The sequence below is a fragment of the Meles meles genome, chromosome 9 (assembly GCF_922984935.1).
Source record: "Meles meles chromosome 9, mMelMel3.1 paternal haplotype, whole genome shotgun sequence".
Lineage (NCBI taxonomy): Eukaryota > Metazoa > Chordata > Mammalia > Carnivora > Mustelidae > Meles > Meles meles.
In genome coordinates this window covers 88,747,819-88,765,044 of record NC_060074.1, presented here as the reverse complement: position 1 = coordinate 88,765,044, position 17,226 = coordinate 88,747,819, and the positions used below count along the sequence as shown (strand labels likewise).

General features: G+C 37.9%; 1 protein-coding gene across 1 annotated transcript in view; it reads left to right on the top strand.

Moving 5' to 3' along the window:
- The first annotated feature begins 3,001 nt into the window (after positions 1-3,001).
- The window catches only part of KYNU (kynureninase), a 110,893-nt gene continuing 96,668 nt past the window's right edge, over positions 3,002-17,226 (top strand). The window contains exons 1-3 of the mRNA XM_046017984.1: positions 3,002-3,039; positions 3,256-3,296; positions 9,412-9,594. Of these exons, the coding sequence (XP_045873940.1) occupies positions 9,426-9,594 (169 nt within the window). The 5' untranslated portion in view covers positions 3,002-3,039; positions 3,256-3,296; positions 9,412-9,425. The remainder of the gene's footprint in view (positions 3,040-3,255; positions 3,297-9,411; positions 9,595-17,226) is intronic.

Below are 17,226 nucleotides of genomic sequence, written 5' to 3'. Positions count from 1 at the left end.
TTCCAAAAAAGAAGAAATGGAAGCTCAAACTATTTTCTTTTCCCTCTATGTCTGGCCCTTCAGTGAACCTTGTTTTCATCACTCCTTCCATAGTTTGCTCTTTTACAATTCCTTTATATTTTTAGGGCAGGATATTTCTGGCATTTAGCTTTGTGCCTGTTGCAAAGAATATGCTTCATACTTTTTTTTTTTTTAATGAATGAAGTGTTAAAAACAAGAGACTAGACCCAGTATGTAGTCACTTACACTAACCCCAAACCAAATGGTGATTTAATTATAGTTTTGGCTCCCCCCCATCCCAAATGGAATCTTAAACCATTCAACCAGGAATTATCTGATCATCAGTAATTAAATAATCCACCTGAAAACCCAAGCCATGCCCTAAGGGAAAGTGACCCTGTCATAACTAATCTGCCTTTTTCATCTAGTGTAACATCTTTGTTCAGCTTCTTTCTTCCTATGCATCTATCATTTTGTACAGCTCCTGGGAACTCCTTTCTTTCTGCTAGGTTGGGTGCAGACTGATTCATGAACTGTTGAATAAAGCCAGTAAGATCTTTAAAATTTACTTAGTTGAATTTTAGTTTTTAGCAGAAGGTAACAAATTAAAAAAGAGATTGACAAAACATAAGTGACAAGAATGTAGCTTAGAACTCTAAGCAAGTTCCTTAACAGTGGTGTTAAAGAAGCAAATTTCAACAGAGTAAGTTTGAAGATCTGATTAGATTTATTAAAGGACTCATGAATTGGGCAGTGTCTTATCTTGCAAGTAGGGGGGATCTTTAGGGGTTATACAAAATGGAGTTTTTATAGGAAGGAGAGAGGGGCTAGAAAGTTTCCAGGAAAAGAAAAGAAAGGATTGTTTCAGACAAGACCACTTTCCCCTTATGGGGAAAGGCAGGGGATCTTATCATAGGGCTGATTAATATTCAGATGGAATGGTTTCTAACACTACCATCAGAAAATTTTAGAAAAAGCAATATGAAAATAAGACCTTAATAGGTCAGTCTGTAGCTCTATTTCTATCTCTGCATCCACAGTCAGTAGTTGATTCTTCACCAAAAACAACACATACTCCATGACAGGCTCACTTCCTGGATATTAGAATTGGTTAAATCTTCCAAAAGTTCTTAAGCCCAAGAAATAAAACAGAAAAAAAAAAAAAAAGTGGAAATTTTGAGACACCCAGACCAGATTCAAAGTTAATATCCTTAATAAAATCCTTATATAATTATCCTTATCCTTAATAAAATAAGGATACACTACTCACTTTGTAGGATTACTATAAAAGTAGGATTGAGGAAATAAAATATATTTTCTTTTCTTTGTGCAATTACTTGTATTAAATTAATTTCATGTAGTTTATCCCCCTCTTTTAGAGACTGGAGGGTAATACTTTTTGATTAAGGAGAAAAAAAGAATGTGTCATGTACTAACTTATGTGTCTTGTTGTTCTAGTTTTCTACATGCTTTGCTTTATATTTTAGTAATTTTGTTAGAAAGGCAATTTTAGGTCCATTTGATAGATGAGATACTGAGCTTCAAAGAGGGTAGGTAAATTATACTGAGTTATACAGTGGACACATGGTAGAGATGATTCAATCAAATAATGCTTTACTTGGTATGTTTGGGATGCTCAAAAAGGCATAGGCATGCATACAAAAGGGATTCAATTATTCAGGCCTGGTATGTATCTTTATTTTTTTTCATTTTTAAAAATTTTAATCTCGGTAGAGTGAACATATAGTGTCATCTTGGTTTTAGGTGTACAGTAGAGTGATTCAGCAATTCTGCTCATCATGATAAGTGAGCTCTTTTATTCCCCTTCACTTATTTCATCCATGCCCCCACCCCCCACTAACCATCAGTTTGTTCTCTACAGTTAAGAGTGTTTCGGGGGTGCCTGGGTGGCTCAGTCATTAAGTATCCAACTCTTGATCTCAGCTCAGGTTTTGATCTCAGGGTTTAGATTTTAAGCCCTGTGCTGAGCTCCATACTGGGTGTGGAGTCTACTTTAAAAAAAAAAAAAAATGTGTTTTTGGTTTGTCTCTCTCTCTTTTTTTTTTTTTTTTTTTTTCTTTTTAGAGATAGTGTGCATTCGATGGGTGGGGGGGTGAGGTTGGGGGTGAGAAGCAGAGGGAGGGAGAGAATCTTAAGATGGCTCCCTGCCCAGTGCAGAGCCCACCACGGGGCTCCATCTCATGTCCCTGGGATCATGACCAAAGCCAAAACCAAGAGTTGGAAGTTTAACTGAACGAACCACCTAGGCACCCTTATTTGTTTCTTAAATTGCGCATATGAGTATTTGTCTTTCTCTGACTGGTTATTTTACTTTGCATTATATTTTCTAGATCCATCCATGTTTTTGCAAACCAGTCTCTATCTTTAGTCTGAAACTCTTTTCTCTTTGATTTTATACCTAAAAGGGTATTTACCCAAAGACCCAAGCTCAGGGATAAGCATAAAGAGATAACAGAGATGGAACAATAGACAGGAAGGCTTAAAGGGATAATTTGCATTTATGAAGTTTTCCAGGCTATTTCCACTTTATCTTCAAACTCTCTTTCTTCCTTGGTTGTCTTATTAAATGACTAGATTAATAATCTAGAAGTTTTTAAAATGTACCTGTTGAGCAATAAAGTATATTCTACGATTGAGAACCTATATGAAAACTGCTGACTAAAATGTTCATCTGTAAAATGTCTAACTGCCTGTGGACTAGAAACTCACAATGCATGTGACCACGGGGCAGAGCCTCAAAATCCAAGTTTACCTTATTGCTGGAATTGTGAAAGAACTTCTCTGGATTCCTTAGAGCATTCCAGAGCCCAAAGCAAGAAGAAATGCAAATTTCAGAAACAAAACTGTTGGGCAAACTCATTGGTTCAGCTCACACAAACAAGGAAACTGTATGTAGTTGGTGAGATCGTCTTAGGATATAGCTCTCGTTCCCAAAGTTCCGAGTGTCAGAAGGCAGAGTCTGAAGGGCAGAGCTGCTTAGGGAACCGCACAGTAAAGAAGCACCACCTGTTTGAAAGAGTAAGAGCAGCATTTTGCTAAATGTTTGGCAGTGACTGGAGTTCACTATCAGTTTAGAAAGAGGGGAGGAGCTAAAGTTAGCTCAAAAATTGCCTACAGGGTAGAGTCTGAGCGGAAGTTTCCTGAATTTCTCACCCTGAGTTCTGACCTATAAGTTTTCCAGGAAAACTTGATTTTTTTTTTCTTTCTTCTTCTTCTTCTTCTTTTTTAAAATAGGAGACTGGGAACTGTGGACCCCATCGTCGGAATCCTAGCTGGTAAGCACAGAGACGCTGATAATATACTCTGTACGTAGATACATAGTCACTGACTTTTCCAAAGGAAAATTTTCTCGGCTAGAACCTTTGTTAACAATGTTTTAGAGGTTTCTTTTGCCAATTTCTTCTCTTTTTATTTCTCCAAATTATCTTTATAGAAATGGCACAATCCTCTAATGCACAAACTCCGACACTTTAAAATGTTGGGTGAAATAGAGATCTTCACCAGTGTATTGCCATCAGTAGTACTGTGTAATTCATCTAGTAAAAGGTGATTACATTTGACTAATTGAAGTTAATTCTGTAGTTGAGTTTAAATGGCAAGATTAGATAATTCAGGTCTTTTAATAAGTATTAGGTCCTATGTTTTCTGGAAATTCCATTTGTCTTATGGTGCTCTGAGTCAGTCAGTACTTATTTGGAGAAGTGAAAAATGTCTCTTTCATGAGCCAGGTTTCTTCCCCTTTCATTTTATGAAATATTTGCCTAAGAAAGGATAGTTGATAACACTTTTATTGCATAGCTAAAAAAAGTTCTTTTTCTTTCCTGCTTTTGTTTTGAGGAGGGTGGGGTGTTCTTTAGGTAGTAACATTACAGCAAATGCTTTGGTCTTATTCACCTGATGCTGAGCAGGACATACGCGGTGTGGACAGTGAACAATGATACATTTAAAGAGTACTGCTCTGTGCACGTGTATCTAAGTAGCGTTTTCTTCCTTTCTCACTGAAAAGCTTTGCACTTTTCTTTATAATTTGCTTTGCCAGGTTCTAAACTTTGAACTCCTGTGTAATTTGCTCATTTCGGCATGAAACCTGAAACTGTGTAAAGATTAACCCCTGGGTAGTCATGGTCCTTTATTTAACTATTTAACCTTAGACGCAGGGGTGACTAGAAGATCCTCAATTCCATGATTCCATGAAAACCAATTTTTTATAAAAGTTTTAACTTTAATGTCATAGCTGCCTAATAACATTGACAACACAACTTACAAAATTTAAAAAGCTAAATTGATGGAAATTTCCATCACCAGGTCTTACATTTGAAAGATAGTATGGGCATATCTTTCATCTATTTATAAAGGAATCTACCTAATTCATTTCATTTGATCCTAATCATGAACATCCAAAGAAAGTAGAACTTAAATTAGTTTTACATAACATTGCAGCACAGAAAAGTTAGGGGATTTGCTTAAAAACAAATGTGTGTGTATGCCCACCTTCTTAATAAATATACTCTTTTTTTTTAAAGATTTTATTTATTTGACAGACAGAGATCACAAGTAGGCAGACAAAGAGAGTGGGAAGCAGGCTTTCTGCTGAGCAGAAAGCCTGATGCAGGGGTCCATCCTAGGACCCTGGGATCATGACCTGAGCTGAAGACAGAGGCTCTAACCCACTGAGCCACCCAAGCACCCCCAACCTTCTTAATAAAACCAAAATTAAACATGTGAAATATAAATTTTGGAGTCTTTTTAAACTTGGATTGATTTTTCTTATTTCAGAGCAAGATCATGTCCATTTATTTGCAAATGGTAAACCTACAGGAGGCATAAAAGTTTGACTTGTGAAGCATTAATTGCCTTGGCTGGGAGGGTGAGGGCAGAATGAAGCCAAAAAGGACTCTGAGTTAATAAATTACTTCCTTGCAGTGAGGGCAGTCAGGTATTGTGGTCACTGAGGATTGCCTTCACTTCTGGCATTGGCAGTGTATTTTGGCAGGTGAAACCATGGGTGTTCTCTCTGAAAGCCTGTTTCCTCAACACGTATTTCAGTATATGTGCTGGTGAGGTTGTGATATCTGGGCTGTAAGAGGCCCAGAAGTGAGACCAGACTCTTTAACCTCTGCCTGGCCAGGACTAGATTGGAAAGATTAAAACAGTAGTTAGATTCATTGCCTGCTGTATTTTGCATATGGAGTACAAGGCTGAAAAAAAAGAATGAAGTTATTGAAAAAAGAGAATGAGCCAAAGAAATGTTTTTTTGTTTTTAAATCATAAAGTAAGATCAAAGGGAAAATAAAATAAGAGGGGGAGGAATTCTGTTCTGTGCATTCTACCCACGTGCCATGCCAAAGACAAGCATGGCTTCACTACGTTCCCCAAGTGATGCGTAGTCCCAACAGTGGACTCTATTATCCTTCTCTTAACATTTTTGTTAATAATCTGTTGAGTCCAGAGGTTGGTCTGGTAGTAGAAGAAAATTACTGTGATCCCTCAAGATTGTTAGGAGGATTAAATAAGAAACAAATATAAAAATACTAAGGATTAATATGAATATCTTTATTTTATTTTATTTTATTTATATTTAAGATTTTATTTGAGAGAGAGAGAGTGCAAGCACGAGACGGGGAAGAGTCAGAGGAGGAAGCCAACTCCTCTGCTGAGCAGGGAACCAGACACAGGACTGGATCCTGGGATTCCGGGATCCTGACCTAAGCAGAAGGCTCAGGTTGCTTAACCAGCTGAGCCATCCAGGTGCCCCTGATATCTTTTTTAAACAAAGAAAGTTGGATTTTACTGGGAATATGATGGTAGCAAATTAACCTGTATATTTAGGTAACCAGTTCAGAATTTACAATCAAGCTCAGTGAACCCTCAAAGTTCTGACTCTCCAACAAAATTCCTAAATATAAAGCAAGAGCTCTTGATTCTTAGTGTCACTGAAAATGTTTTTCTAATTAATTTCATGTGGTTGGAGTAAGAAGGGCACCCCTTTATGAATAGTCATTAATCATGTGGAATAATTCAAGCTATTTTGTGCATTCTTATTAAATTGCTGTTTTAGGGGAACATTCTACCTAAAGGCCACTGCTCAGGGATGGATGGAATCAAACAGTATTTAAGCCTCCAGATAGAACATATGTAGTTCAGTAGGGTAACTCCATCCCACCACTGTGAGTAATTTGTTTATAGTAACAACATGCTTGATAGGCAGAAAACAGCTCCTGGGATTCTCAGGACAGCCAGTTGTCTAGGTGACCTTCCAGGCCTTATACATAGTTTGTTGCATGGAAGGATTCAAGACTCTCCAGACTGGTTTGTCCTTCCCCTTTCAGGAGATAGAGCTGTCCGATTCCCTGCCATCGCATAACTAATTCAATTCATAATTGCTCCTGAAATCACTTCATATTTTAACAGTCAGTGGTTCTGTTTGACTTTAAAAAAAATGAGTCACTCATGACAATACTCCCTCTTGACCCAACCATCTTACACTGCTTTCTACAGTTTTAAAAAATTGTTGTTCCTGTTTCCAACTGAACAAATAACTATCTCCTGGCTCAGATTCCTGAGACGATTTATTAGATGCTCAGCTAAACACCATCATGACTGTTTGGCTAAAGCATTCATAGCAAGTCACTCACAGACCATTGACAAAACAGTGCATTGTTTCCAGTGAGTCAAGTGTCTAGAAGGGGTCTAGTCGGTTGTGACCAGGCAACTGATAATGTCAAGTGGTAGATACAGTGTCATCTCTATTCAGAAAGCAGGTTATTTCATCAGAAGGCAAGAGGTGAGAACCCATGCAGAATCAGATTGTAGGTATGAGAACGTATTTCAGCTTTCCCAACCATAGAGGCATCTAAGTAAATACAATATCTGACAGGATACATTACTTATGAATTAAGGTGTGCTCTTAAGTGTTACAGGTATCCAGGGGAGGAAAAACTACTTTTAGATGAGACAACATGACAGGCCTCGTGGGAGGGGAAAAAATAGTGTTTGAACTTTGAAGGTGACTAGGGATGTGAATATGTAGAAAGGGGAGTAGAACATTTTAGGCAAAGGGAATGACCTTTGAGTTGAAAAATAATCAAGCTTATATCTTGTGATCTAATTTTCTTCTGAGCTAGAGACCCAAAGGTCCAAGAGCCAGTTTGTTATTTTTACCTCAGACTTCGTATGTCCTAAATAGAACTTGAATTTCTCGCCTCAGAATTTTTCTTTCCTAGGTGTTTCTTACTGCACCACTTTTAACATGTTTGCTCAGCTCCTCACCAGGAGAAAAATCTATGTGCCTTTTCTCTAAATATGTAATGGATCCACATACTTCTCTGCTTTTCTCCTCATCACATTTAATCCACCATCATTTTCCCTACTAAAATAGCCTGAATCTGCCTCTCTCTTTTCCAACTCCTTCTGACTCATCAGAAAGCAGAAAAGGTGATTTTTGTTTCATGCAGAATTATGTCCTGTCACTTTTCTACTCAGGACTCTCCAACAGTTTCCCATTAAACTTAGAAAAATATCCAAACCCCTTACTGGCTTCAGAGTTCTTCATAATTAACTTCTGGCCCTGCCTTTTTTTTTTTTTTTTTTTTAATCTCACAGTATCTCCTTCTCCCCTAATTTCCATACTGCATTAGTTGAACAGGCCAGACTGTCCCCACGCAGGATCTTTGTACTTTCTGTCATCTTTGGTTCCTGGTCTTCACATGTTCGATTCCATAACATGAATCAGATGTGCATGTAGATCCCTACCTCAGAGAGATCCACTTTACCCTCTCTCTGAGGAAGTCATTCCATACCCTAGTGACTCTCCATCCCATGACTCTGCTTTTTTAAATTCATAGCTCTTGAAACTCTCTGAAATTACATTATTTAATTATACATTTTCATTTTCCACTAAAAAGTAAGCTCTACAAATGGATTACTTATGTACCATCTTTCACAGTGCTGTTTCATCAGTGCTTAGAGTTATGGTTGGTGTTCCACAAGCGCTCCTAGAAAGAGAAATGAATGGAGGAATACATGAGTGGAGCTACAAAAGTATAAATTTGTAAATCACGCTACCTAAGATTTTTTTTTCCTCTTGATACTATTCTTGCTCAATTTCAAAAAAACTAAAATTTTGGGAAATATAAATAAATCAGTATAAAGAAATTTTGGATAAAGTTTAAGAACATGTAGTTAATTTCTATTGTTACTTTCTCCCCTCCAGAAAATTAACCTTTCTTTCCAAAATTGTGAGAAATTTTAAATTATTAAACAGAGCAAAATGTAGTTTTCAGAAAATGTTACAGGGTCCTGCTTTTTTCTAAGATGGACAATACATAGATTTTTTTTTTTAATTTTATGTATTTATTTGAAACAGTGAGTGAGAGAAGGTGCGCACAAGGCAGGGGGGTAGGAGCAGAGAAGGAGGAGAAGGAGTCTCCACTGAGCAGGGAGCCTGCTGGGAGGCTCCATCCCTGGACCATGGGATCATGACTTGAGCCGAAGTCAGAGGCCCAACCAACCGAACCACCCAGGTGCTCCTGGAATATATAATTTTTGAAAGAGAAGTTTCTCTTTATCAGTAGCCATAAAAGCTCTTTTCTCCTCATATAGCAAAAAGTATTAACATTATTTAAGGTAAAGTTACCTTTTTTATCAATATTGTTTTCATTCACAATAAAGAATTTGTTATGGTTCTTTTGTATATGTGTACCTAATTTTAAAACCGTGATCCAAGAACCACTGGGAGTAAAATAATGAAAGTGGGGTAGGAAGAAGGATAAGCTAGGTGGGGTACTGTTTCTCTACACTTTTACAAAAACATCTTTACTGTTATCGCCAGTAAGACATTTAGAGGAAAAGGTGATGGACTTATATATGTTTGAAAGTCACTAATTTGGGCCCTTTTCCAGGAAATAAGAACGGAAAGAGCTAACATTTATTAAGCCCTTACTCTGTCCTCATCACTATTACCTAAATGTCTTTCAACATCCCCAAGTTACTATCATTTTCTTTATTTCATACATAAGAAAAACTCAAGCATGAGGTTTAATTCTGTTTGATTAATTATATTATTACTGAGGTTGGGAAGATGAGAATCTTATTTAAAACAAAAGGGTTAGCTAATTTTCTTTTTTTTTTTTTTTTTTATATTTTATTTATTTATTTGACAGAGAGAGAGGTCACAAGCAGGCAGAGAGGCAGGCAGAGAGAGAGGGAGAAACAGGCTCGCCACTGAGCAGAGAGCCCGATGCGGGGCTCGATCCCAGGACCCTGAGATCATGACCTGAGCCGAAGGCAGAGGCTTAAACCACTGAGCCACCCAGGCGCCCCTTAGCTAATTTTCTACAGAAAAAAATGATGGTGGCTAAATTATTTTTAATTGTTTATGTTCATTTTTAGAGAAGCAGCTTGCAATGGAGCCTTCATCTCTTGAATTACCAGCTGACACAGTGCAACGCATTGCATCTGAACTTGGATGTCACCCGACAGATGAGAGGGTCGCTCTCCACCTTGATGAGGAAGATAAGCTGAGGCACTTCAAGGAGCATTTTCATATCCCCAAAATGCAGGATCTACCTGCAGGTAAGAACACTGAAAGGGATTTTATTTTTCTTAATTAATTTATTAATTTATTTTTGCTACAGCATGTGTTTATCATAAATCCTTGAAATCTTTTTCCTGTTACATAATAGAGCTATTGTAATTGTGTCTGAAAAACAGCAAGTTCCTGGTGCTACTAAATCAACCTGTCAGCCTACCTAAGCCTCAGATTCTTTATGTTCCTTTTCTTCTTCTGAATAAAATACTTACAGGGTTTTTATACTGTCATCTACTTCTGTGAACAATAGAGTGACTGATTGAAAATTATAGGCAGACGCATTTACTTGTTCTCTAAGCACTTAGAGCTCAAAACAATTTCCTTTCAATACAGTATTACAATATCTCTTATTTTGTGGTGCCTAGTTTATGATAATATGATATTTGTCTTAGAGGAAATATTATTTTGGGATTTGAGTATATTAAGAAGATGTTATGTGAATAAACATTTTTGTGTGCTATAAAGATGGCATGTATATGGCTTGCCCTCTCCCCCCCCCCAAAAAAAGAAAGAAAAAGAAAAGAAACAATCAATTACTAAGAAATGCAATACTGCATTTTTTTTTCTTTTAAATAATACAGTAAGTTGACTCTGTTCTTAGTTTGGGGATGTCCTATTTAAAAAAATAGCACAAATATAAAAAAGCAGCTTTTCTAAATATCTGACTTTGCTCCATTTTACATCAGTGAAAAAGACTACCAGGTTGAACAGAATTGATCCACCAAAATTATTTTCAGATACTTTATAATCCAGTTTAACTTTCAGTTTTCTTTAGGTTAAATGAGGCAGATATAATTTTGGATACTCATAATCCAAAAGCATCAGCTAATATGATTTTAGAATGAGATTGGGTCACATAGTTGTCCTGTTTGGTGTATATGTTATTATGTAACCCAGGAAGGCACCCTATGAAATTATGGAAGGATAAAATAAGAGAAAGCTCTGTATCCAATTTAAAGGTGCTTAATATTAATTGAGGTAGACACTGATATAAATGACAGTTCTAGAACCTAATAAAATGGGGTAAGTGAAGGGAACTGACATCACAGAAAAAAAAATTGAGGTCTTTCTAGAATCTAGAATGAAAGGGCACTTTGATTTAAATCTTAAGGGATTAAAAAGAATTTTGTGTGTGAAAAATGAGGAAGGTAAGTCTAGGGATATTCTTTCAGTGATGTGAGAGAAGTTTGCCTGGTGATGTATGGCACACAGGGGAAGTCCCCTAAAATCCCTATGGATTTGAGACAAGTCTGCTCTGGTGACCCTGCCCTGATGTGCTCTCTAGCCCATGGGCTGCTTGGAAGATTTGACGGTTCCTACATGGGAGACGACGGCAGAAGCCTAGAGGGCCACAAAACTTTAGGTAGCCTTCTCAACTTTAGGTGGCCTTCTCAAACTTTAGGTGGCACCAAGAACTATAAATCAAGAATTAGGGTTCTAGAACTTTATGACATTTATTGAAAGTTTTAATTTCCTCAAGATTTAGAAAGAATTGTTTTATTCCTTTTAATGAGTGATAGGAAAAGCAGACATAGCAAAGTAAGCAAACAAAAGTACTAACAAAACCTATTCCGCGAGAACAGATGTTGGTATCACAGAGAGAAGAGAAAACATGACAGCAGCACTTGGGGGGTATGGAGAGAAAGTGGCCAGTGGTCTAGGGTGGCTGCAGCTTGGGCTCTCTTGGAAGAAGCAGCTAAATAATGGCCACACCTAGATACACATTTATGAGCAAGGACTACTTCCTGCACATATGAAGTGATGCATTAGGAATTTCCAGTCGTCTTGTCTGTCTGTCTTCTCTTAAAGTGACTTTCTTCTATATTATGCCATCAGATTTGAGGTAGAACTCAGCCCTGAATTTCAAGTATTGAAATGAAAGGGTACATGAAAAGTTAAAACCCTGTCTGAATGTATCACTTCCTCTGTTACTGAACCGAAGACTCGTTGACTAACATGACTTCAACCTCATGCTGAGTCAGTTTTGTTGCAACAAAATATGTATTAGTTACCTTTCCACAGTCCTTTTGTGTCTTGGAACTTTGCTTTCTATCCATCTCTTCCAGCACAGTGGGTTCGAAACCCAATGAACAAAACTTACTGTGTTTGTCCTGGGAGGGGCACGGTCTGAGATTGCTGTGACTGCCTGCTCTAACTTTCACCTAGCTGGGCGAGTTTAGGAAGCAAGTAGCCTCTCAGCCAGTGTTCCTCCATGTGGAAAAGACAAAAGCTGCTCCAAAATGTATAGGGACTTTCCCAGCATGAAAATAAGATTATGTTAAGTGAGCCTAAGACAGGTCCAGAATGTTAGTTTCCTTGCCCCTTTAATATAATGGACTTTTAACTTCAATACAGAGATTGATTGATTGATTGATTGATTGATTTTAAAGATTTTATTTATTTACTTGTCAGAGAGAGAGAGCACAAGCAGGGAGAGAGGCAGGCTACTTGCTGAGCAAGAAGCCTGATGTGGGACTTGATCCCAGGACTCCCAGATGATGACCTGAGCCAAAGGCAGACACTCAACCAGCTGAGCCAGCCAGGTGTCTCTAGTAGAGATTTTTTTTTTTTTTTTTAACCAATAGAGATTTTTTTTTTCTACCAATAGAGATTTTTTTCCTTTCTTCTTTTAAAGGTTTTATTTATTTATTTATTTGACAGAGAGAGATCACAAGTAGGCAGAGAGGTAGGCAGAGACAGAGGGGGAAGCAGGCTCTCTGCTGAGCAGAGAGCCCAACATGGGGCTCGATCCCAGGACCCTGAAATCATGACCTGAGCCGAAGGCAGTTTCTTAACCCACTGAGTCAACCAGGTGCCCCACCAATAGAGATTTTTAATACTGGCTCAATATAGTACTCTTCTACTAACCTTTGAGATAATTTAATCAGAACCCAGGTAAAGATAGCATTATATGTATTATATATATAATCACTACATTAGACTGAGTTGATTCTAGAATCCTGATAATGTTTATAACATTTGTTTTAATTAGATATTCAATAGGAAATAACATAAAAATTACCATCTAGGATAAATTTCTGATTCCTAAAGAAATGTAAAGAGAAGGAAAATGAATTGATTCAATAAAGGGTCTAATTTATTTGTTCAAAAAATAGTTTTGAATGATATAAAAATTTGACTTCATTAACCCCCAAAGTCCTTCTAAATTCGTTTTTGTCAAAGTCCGTGGGTTTCTGACCAGCCCAAAGAGGATCAACAGGGAATTTACTAGAATGTGCAGGTTCTTGGGTCCCAAACCAGAATTACTAAATCATAGACTCTGAGGGGACCCCACTCATCTGTTCTAGATCACTTAGGATGGTACCACAGAGAGATGAATCTGTTCATTCTTATTCCCACTATACTCCCTCAGGCGCTTGTTACTTGCCAAGTGTTCATTCTTTCAACATGTATTTATTAAGCACTTACTCTGTTCAAGACGCTATTCTCAGAACAGTTTGTCAGTGAACTAAAGAGCAAAGTGGTCACATCCCTGAGTTTGTATTCTAGTATAAGGAGACTGAAAATAAATAAACTTAGAAACAATGTGAAAAATACCCTACTCCAGGTGGTGCTCTTTAGTGTCCTGAGGACTGCCAGGGTGCAAATAGTGTTCATCAGGAAACCTTGATGAGATGAGACCTGAGCAGAAACAAGAAGGACGTAAGGAAGTGAACCTCGTGATCACAGAAATGAAGATGAGCCCCCCGGGGAACAAGGCTCACCAGGCTCAGAGGCAGATGGTGTGCAAATTTCCTCTGGCCCCAAAGAATCCATCAAAACACTAGTACTTCCCTTCTTAATAAAACCTTCCAAGAACATTTAAAAACGATATTGCCTCTCAAATTAATTTGCATAACACTGAACAAGACGTTCTTTAGTAACTCTGAATAATGAAAAACAAAGAGCATAAATAAACAAGTTTTGAACAAATGAAAGGATCATGACTCCCAATATAGGCTTAAAAAAATCCAAGGAAAGGCTGTAGGTACAACCTGGGGTTTTGCTGGTATTCTGCCAATAAACACAATGTTTCCTCAGGGTTTCGAAGAGAAAGTTTTATCAAAATAAGGTCCCCCCCCCACCTCTTAGATAGTTTTTGAGATGTTGCTAGAGAAAAGGGTCAAAATTATTTTTACTTAGCTGGTATTGCACTTATTTTTTAAAGATTTTATTTATTTGAGAAAGAGAGAGAGAGAGAGAGCATGAGGAGGGGGAGGGTCAGAGAGAGAAGCAGACTCTTCTCTGAGCAGAGAAGCCGATGTGGGACTGGATCCCGGGACACCAGGATCATAACCTGAGCTGAAGGCAGTTGCTTAACCAACTGAGCCACCCAGGCAACCTGGTATTGCACTTATATATTTAATATTATTCTAAAGACCATACCCCCCAAATAACAAACACATGCATACATGCATACTTGCATGCACAGAGAAAAAGGGAGGAAGAAAGGAAGGAACATGCAAGACATAAATATTGGAAAGGACTTGTTTAAATTCCTTGAAATTATTCCTGTTTGGAATATCCTTGTTTCTAAATCTCTGAGAGAATACTGGATAGTTCCATAAGATATGCTGGTTTGGCAAAGATACAAGGCAAAGTTTGTTGTTGTTGTTTGTCTTTTATTTATTTTATTTTTTCTGTTATTTTTAATTCAAATTTAATTAATTAACATAATATATTATTTGTTTCAGGAGTACAGGTCTGTGATTCATCAGTCTTATACCCAGTGCTCATTATAACACGTACCCTCCCCAATGTCCATCACCCAGTTACTCCATCCCCTCACCCCCCACCCCCTCCAGCAACCCTCAGTTTGTTTCCTAAGAGTAAGAGTCTCTTATGGTTTGTCTCCCTCTCTGGTTTCATCTTGTTTCATTTTTTTCCCCTCTTCCCCTGTGATTGTCTGCCTTCTTTATGACCTACCTATCAAAGTGCAAATTGCCTTCCATCTATATTTATATTTCTCCCAGAAATAAACAAGTATCTCACTGACATCTTTGCTCATTTGACAATCAAAAGTTTTTCTTTCCTTGTTTGAATTTGCATATCTTGGATCAGTGTTTTATAAATTTGTTCTAGTGGGGCGCCTGGGTGGTTCAGTGGGTTAAAGCTTCTGCCTTCGGCTCGGGACATGATCCCAGGGTCCTGGGATCGAGCCCCACATTGGGCTCTCTGCTCAGCGGGGAGCTTGCCTCCTCCTCTCTCTCTCTGCCTGCCTCTCTGCCTACTTGTGATCTCTCTGTCAGGTGAATAAATAAATCTTAAAAATAAAATAAAATAAAATAAATTTGTTTTAGTAAACTTCTTGGCCACTTTCTCAGTTGTAGAACAAGTGACTCTTGATCTTGGGGTCATGAGCTCTAGCCTCACACTGGGCATAGAGCTTAATTAAAAAAAAAAAAATTACTGAGTTGTGATTTACCATACCATAGAGGCCATTTTGTTTTATGCTCTACAAGATAACTCCAGGATTATTTATCTTAAAACTGAGAGTTTTTACCTTTCGACTACTTTGACCTCTTTTGCCTACCTCTCACCCCGCACCTTTGGCAACCAACACTAATCTGTTCTCTGTCTCTGAGTTCAGTTTATGTGTTCATTCATTCATTCAGCCAGTCAGTCAGTCATTCAGTCGTTCAGTCATTCATCATTTATTTGATTCCACTGATGGGGTCCATTATCAAAGGAGCGAGATCAATACAAAGCCAAGGTTAAGCAAAGCTTTATTTCACGCCAGTATTGAGAATCAAACCAACCAGTCAGGGCTGTCTCTTAGCCTCACAGACTAGCTTTTATAGAGCAAAGGCCATGTGGTTGAGCCTGGCCACATATAGGAGGACAATGAGATTGTTACACATAGAGAAAGTTGCATAGTCATGTTAGGTCACACACAGGTGGCCAATTGAATTACAATTTACCCTATAGTAGCTGTTTGAACTAGCCTATCACTCTGGTCAGAATTGGTGCCCAAGTTTGGCACCCAAAAGGTAGGGTTTACATTCTTTGGTGGTTAGGGAGATAGTATGTGTGCTTTACTGAATGGATGTCTCTACCTGGCCTAACTCGCCCTTGCATTCTGGGCTCTGTTATCTCCATCTGACCTGACCCGTCCTTCTATTTTACTGGTTTCCCAGACTTGCTTTTAAGTAAGTTCCTCTGGGGGTGTGGGGGCAGGGTCAGTTTAAGTTTCACTGAACAAACAACAAAATGGCTGTTTAACTGAGATGGAGTTGCTCTGGCTAAGTATGCCCTTACATCTATATATAAGTGATACCATACAATATGTCTTTTTCTGACTTACATCATTTATCATTTTAAGTGCACAATTCAGTAAGCATGTGTAGTTTGATGACCATCATCACAAACTCAATTCTTTACTCCCCTTCTCCACCCCCACACCCAAGTGGCCCATCATCTACTAAACCTGCTTTGTTTTATATAGAAGATCATTAAATCAGAGAACGTCCTTACGAGTAAATTGTACTTGAGAATATCTTTACACAAGAAGTTTTTAAAAAATGGTTAAAGAAAACAATTTAGATGATACAAACTTTATCTATCACTTCATAAAGCTGGTAATTTCTATTCCCTAGGGTCCAGGGAACTGCAAAATGGGGTGGGAGGGAATAAGCTTTTATAGGACAAAAAAATAAAGAACAAAGAAGAAAGAAGTAGAAAATAATCTGATTTGCCGTGGCCATACTCAGAATTGCTTGAGGGAAGAAGGAATAAGGAAATAAGTATAGAGTTCACCATTGGCTTGGCATTCAAGGGTTGGCTGACAGTATCTTCTACTTTTCTGGTCATGCAGAACATTACAGGAGTAGGAAAGTTACCTAAGTTTCAGTTTGCTGACATGCCGGACTAGGCAGAAGCAGCTCCATCTTGGGCCTAGAAAGTTAATTCAACAGTATTCTCATCACTGTTCTTTTCATACTCAAATATTCCCTTTCAGTTTTATCACATACCGGGGAAAGAAGAGTAAATTGTCAGCCAACTTTAATAAGTTAAATTGAATGCTATCCAAATAAGATCTACTATTACTGTGATTCTGTGATATTATCCTGTTAGACAAAATTGACATAGAAAACTGCCATGCTGGAGTTTGTCTCCAGGGGTTCTGTGTAAAATAATAGAGCCTCTTCGGTTCAACTACTGTTAGGCTCAGGAGTTAGTGACAAGTATGAGGTATCAGTGAACAAAATGTGAAAGAGTATGCTTTTCAGCATAAACTGGGATCCTTTACTTAATGGAACCTAGCATGTTAAGTAAAGGCTTTATCCAGCTTTAAGAAGATGTATATTTATGACTATGTGATTTTAATAATGACATATATTTTATTTCTATAAGAACAACAAATAAGGGCATTTCTTGGTTAAAAGTTTAATTTTGTTGATACACTGAACTTCTCATTGCACTTGTATTCTGCAATTCCATGGACTTGTCATATTGTCTTTCCTTTTGTATTAGTCCCTGAAAGCAGGGACTGTAGTATTTCTGTGTGTGTGAGTGGAAGCCATCTAGGCAGGCCCTAAGGTAGAGATGGCCAGTGAGGTCTTATCCTGCAGAGAGAACAGCATTTGCAAATACACTGCAAACAAGAGCATAGTCGC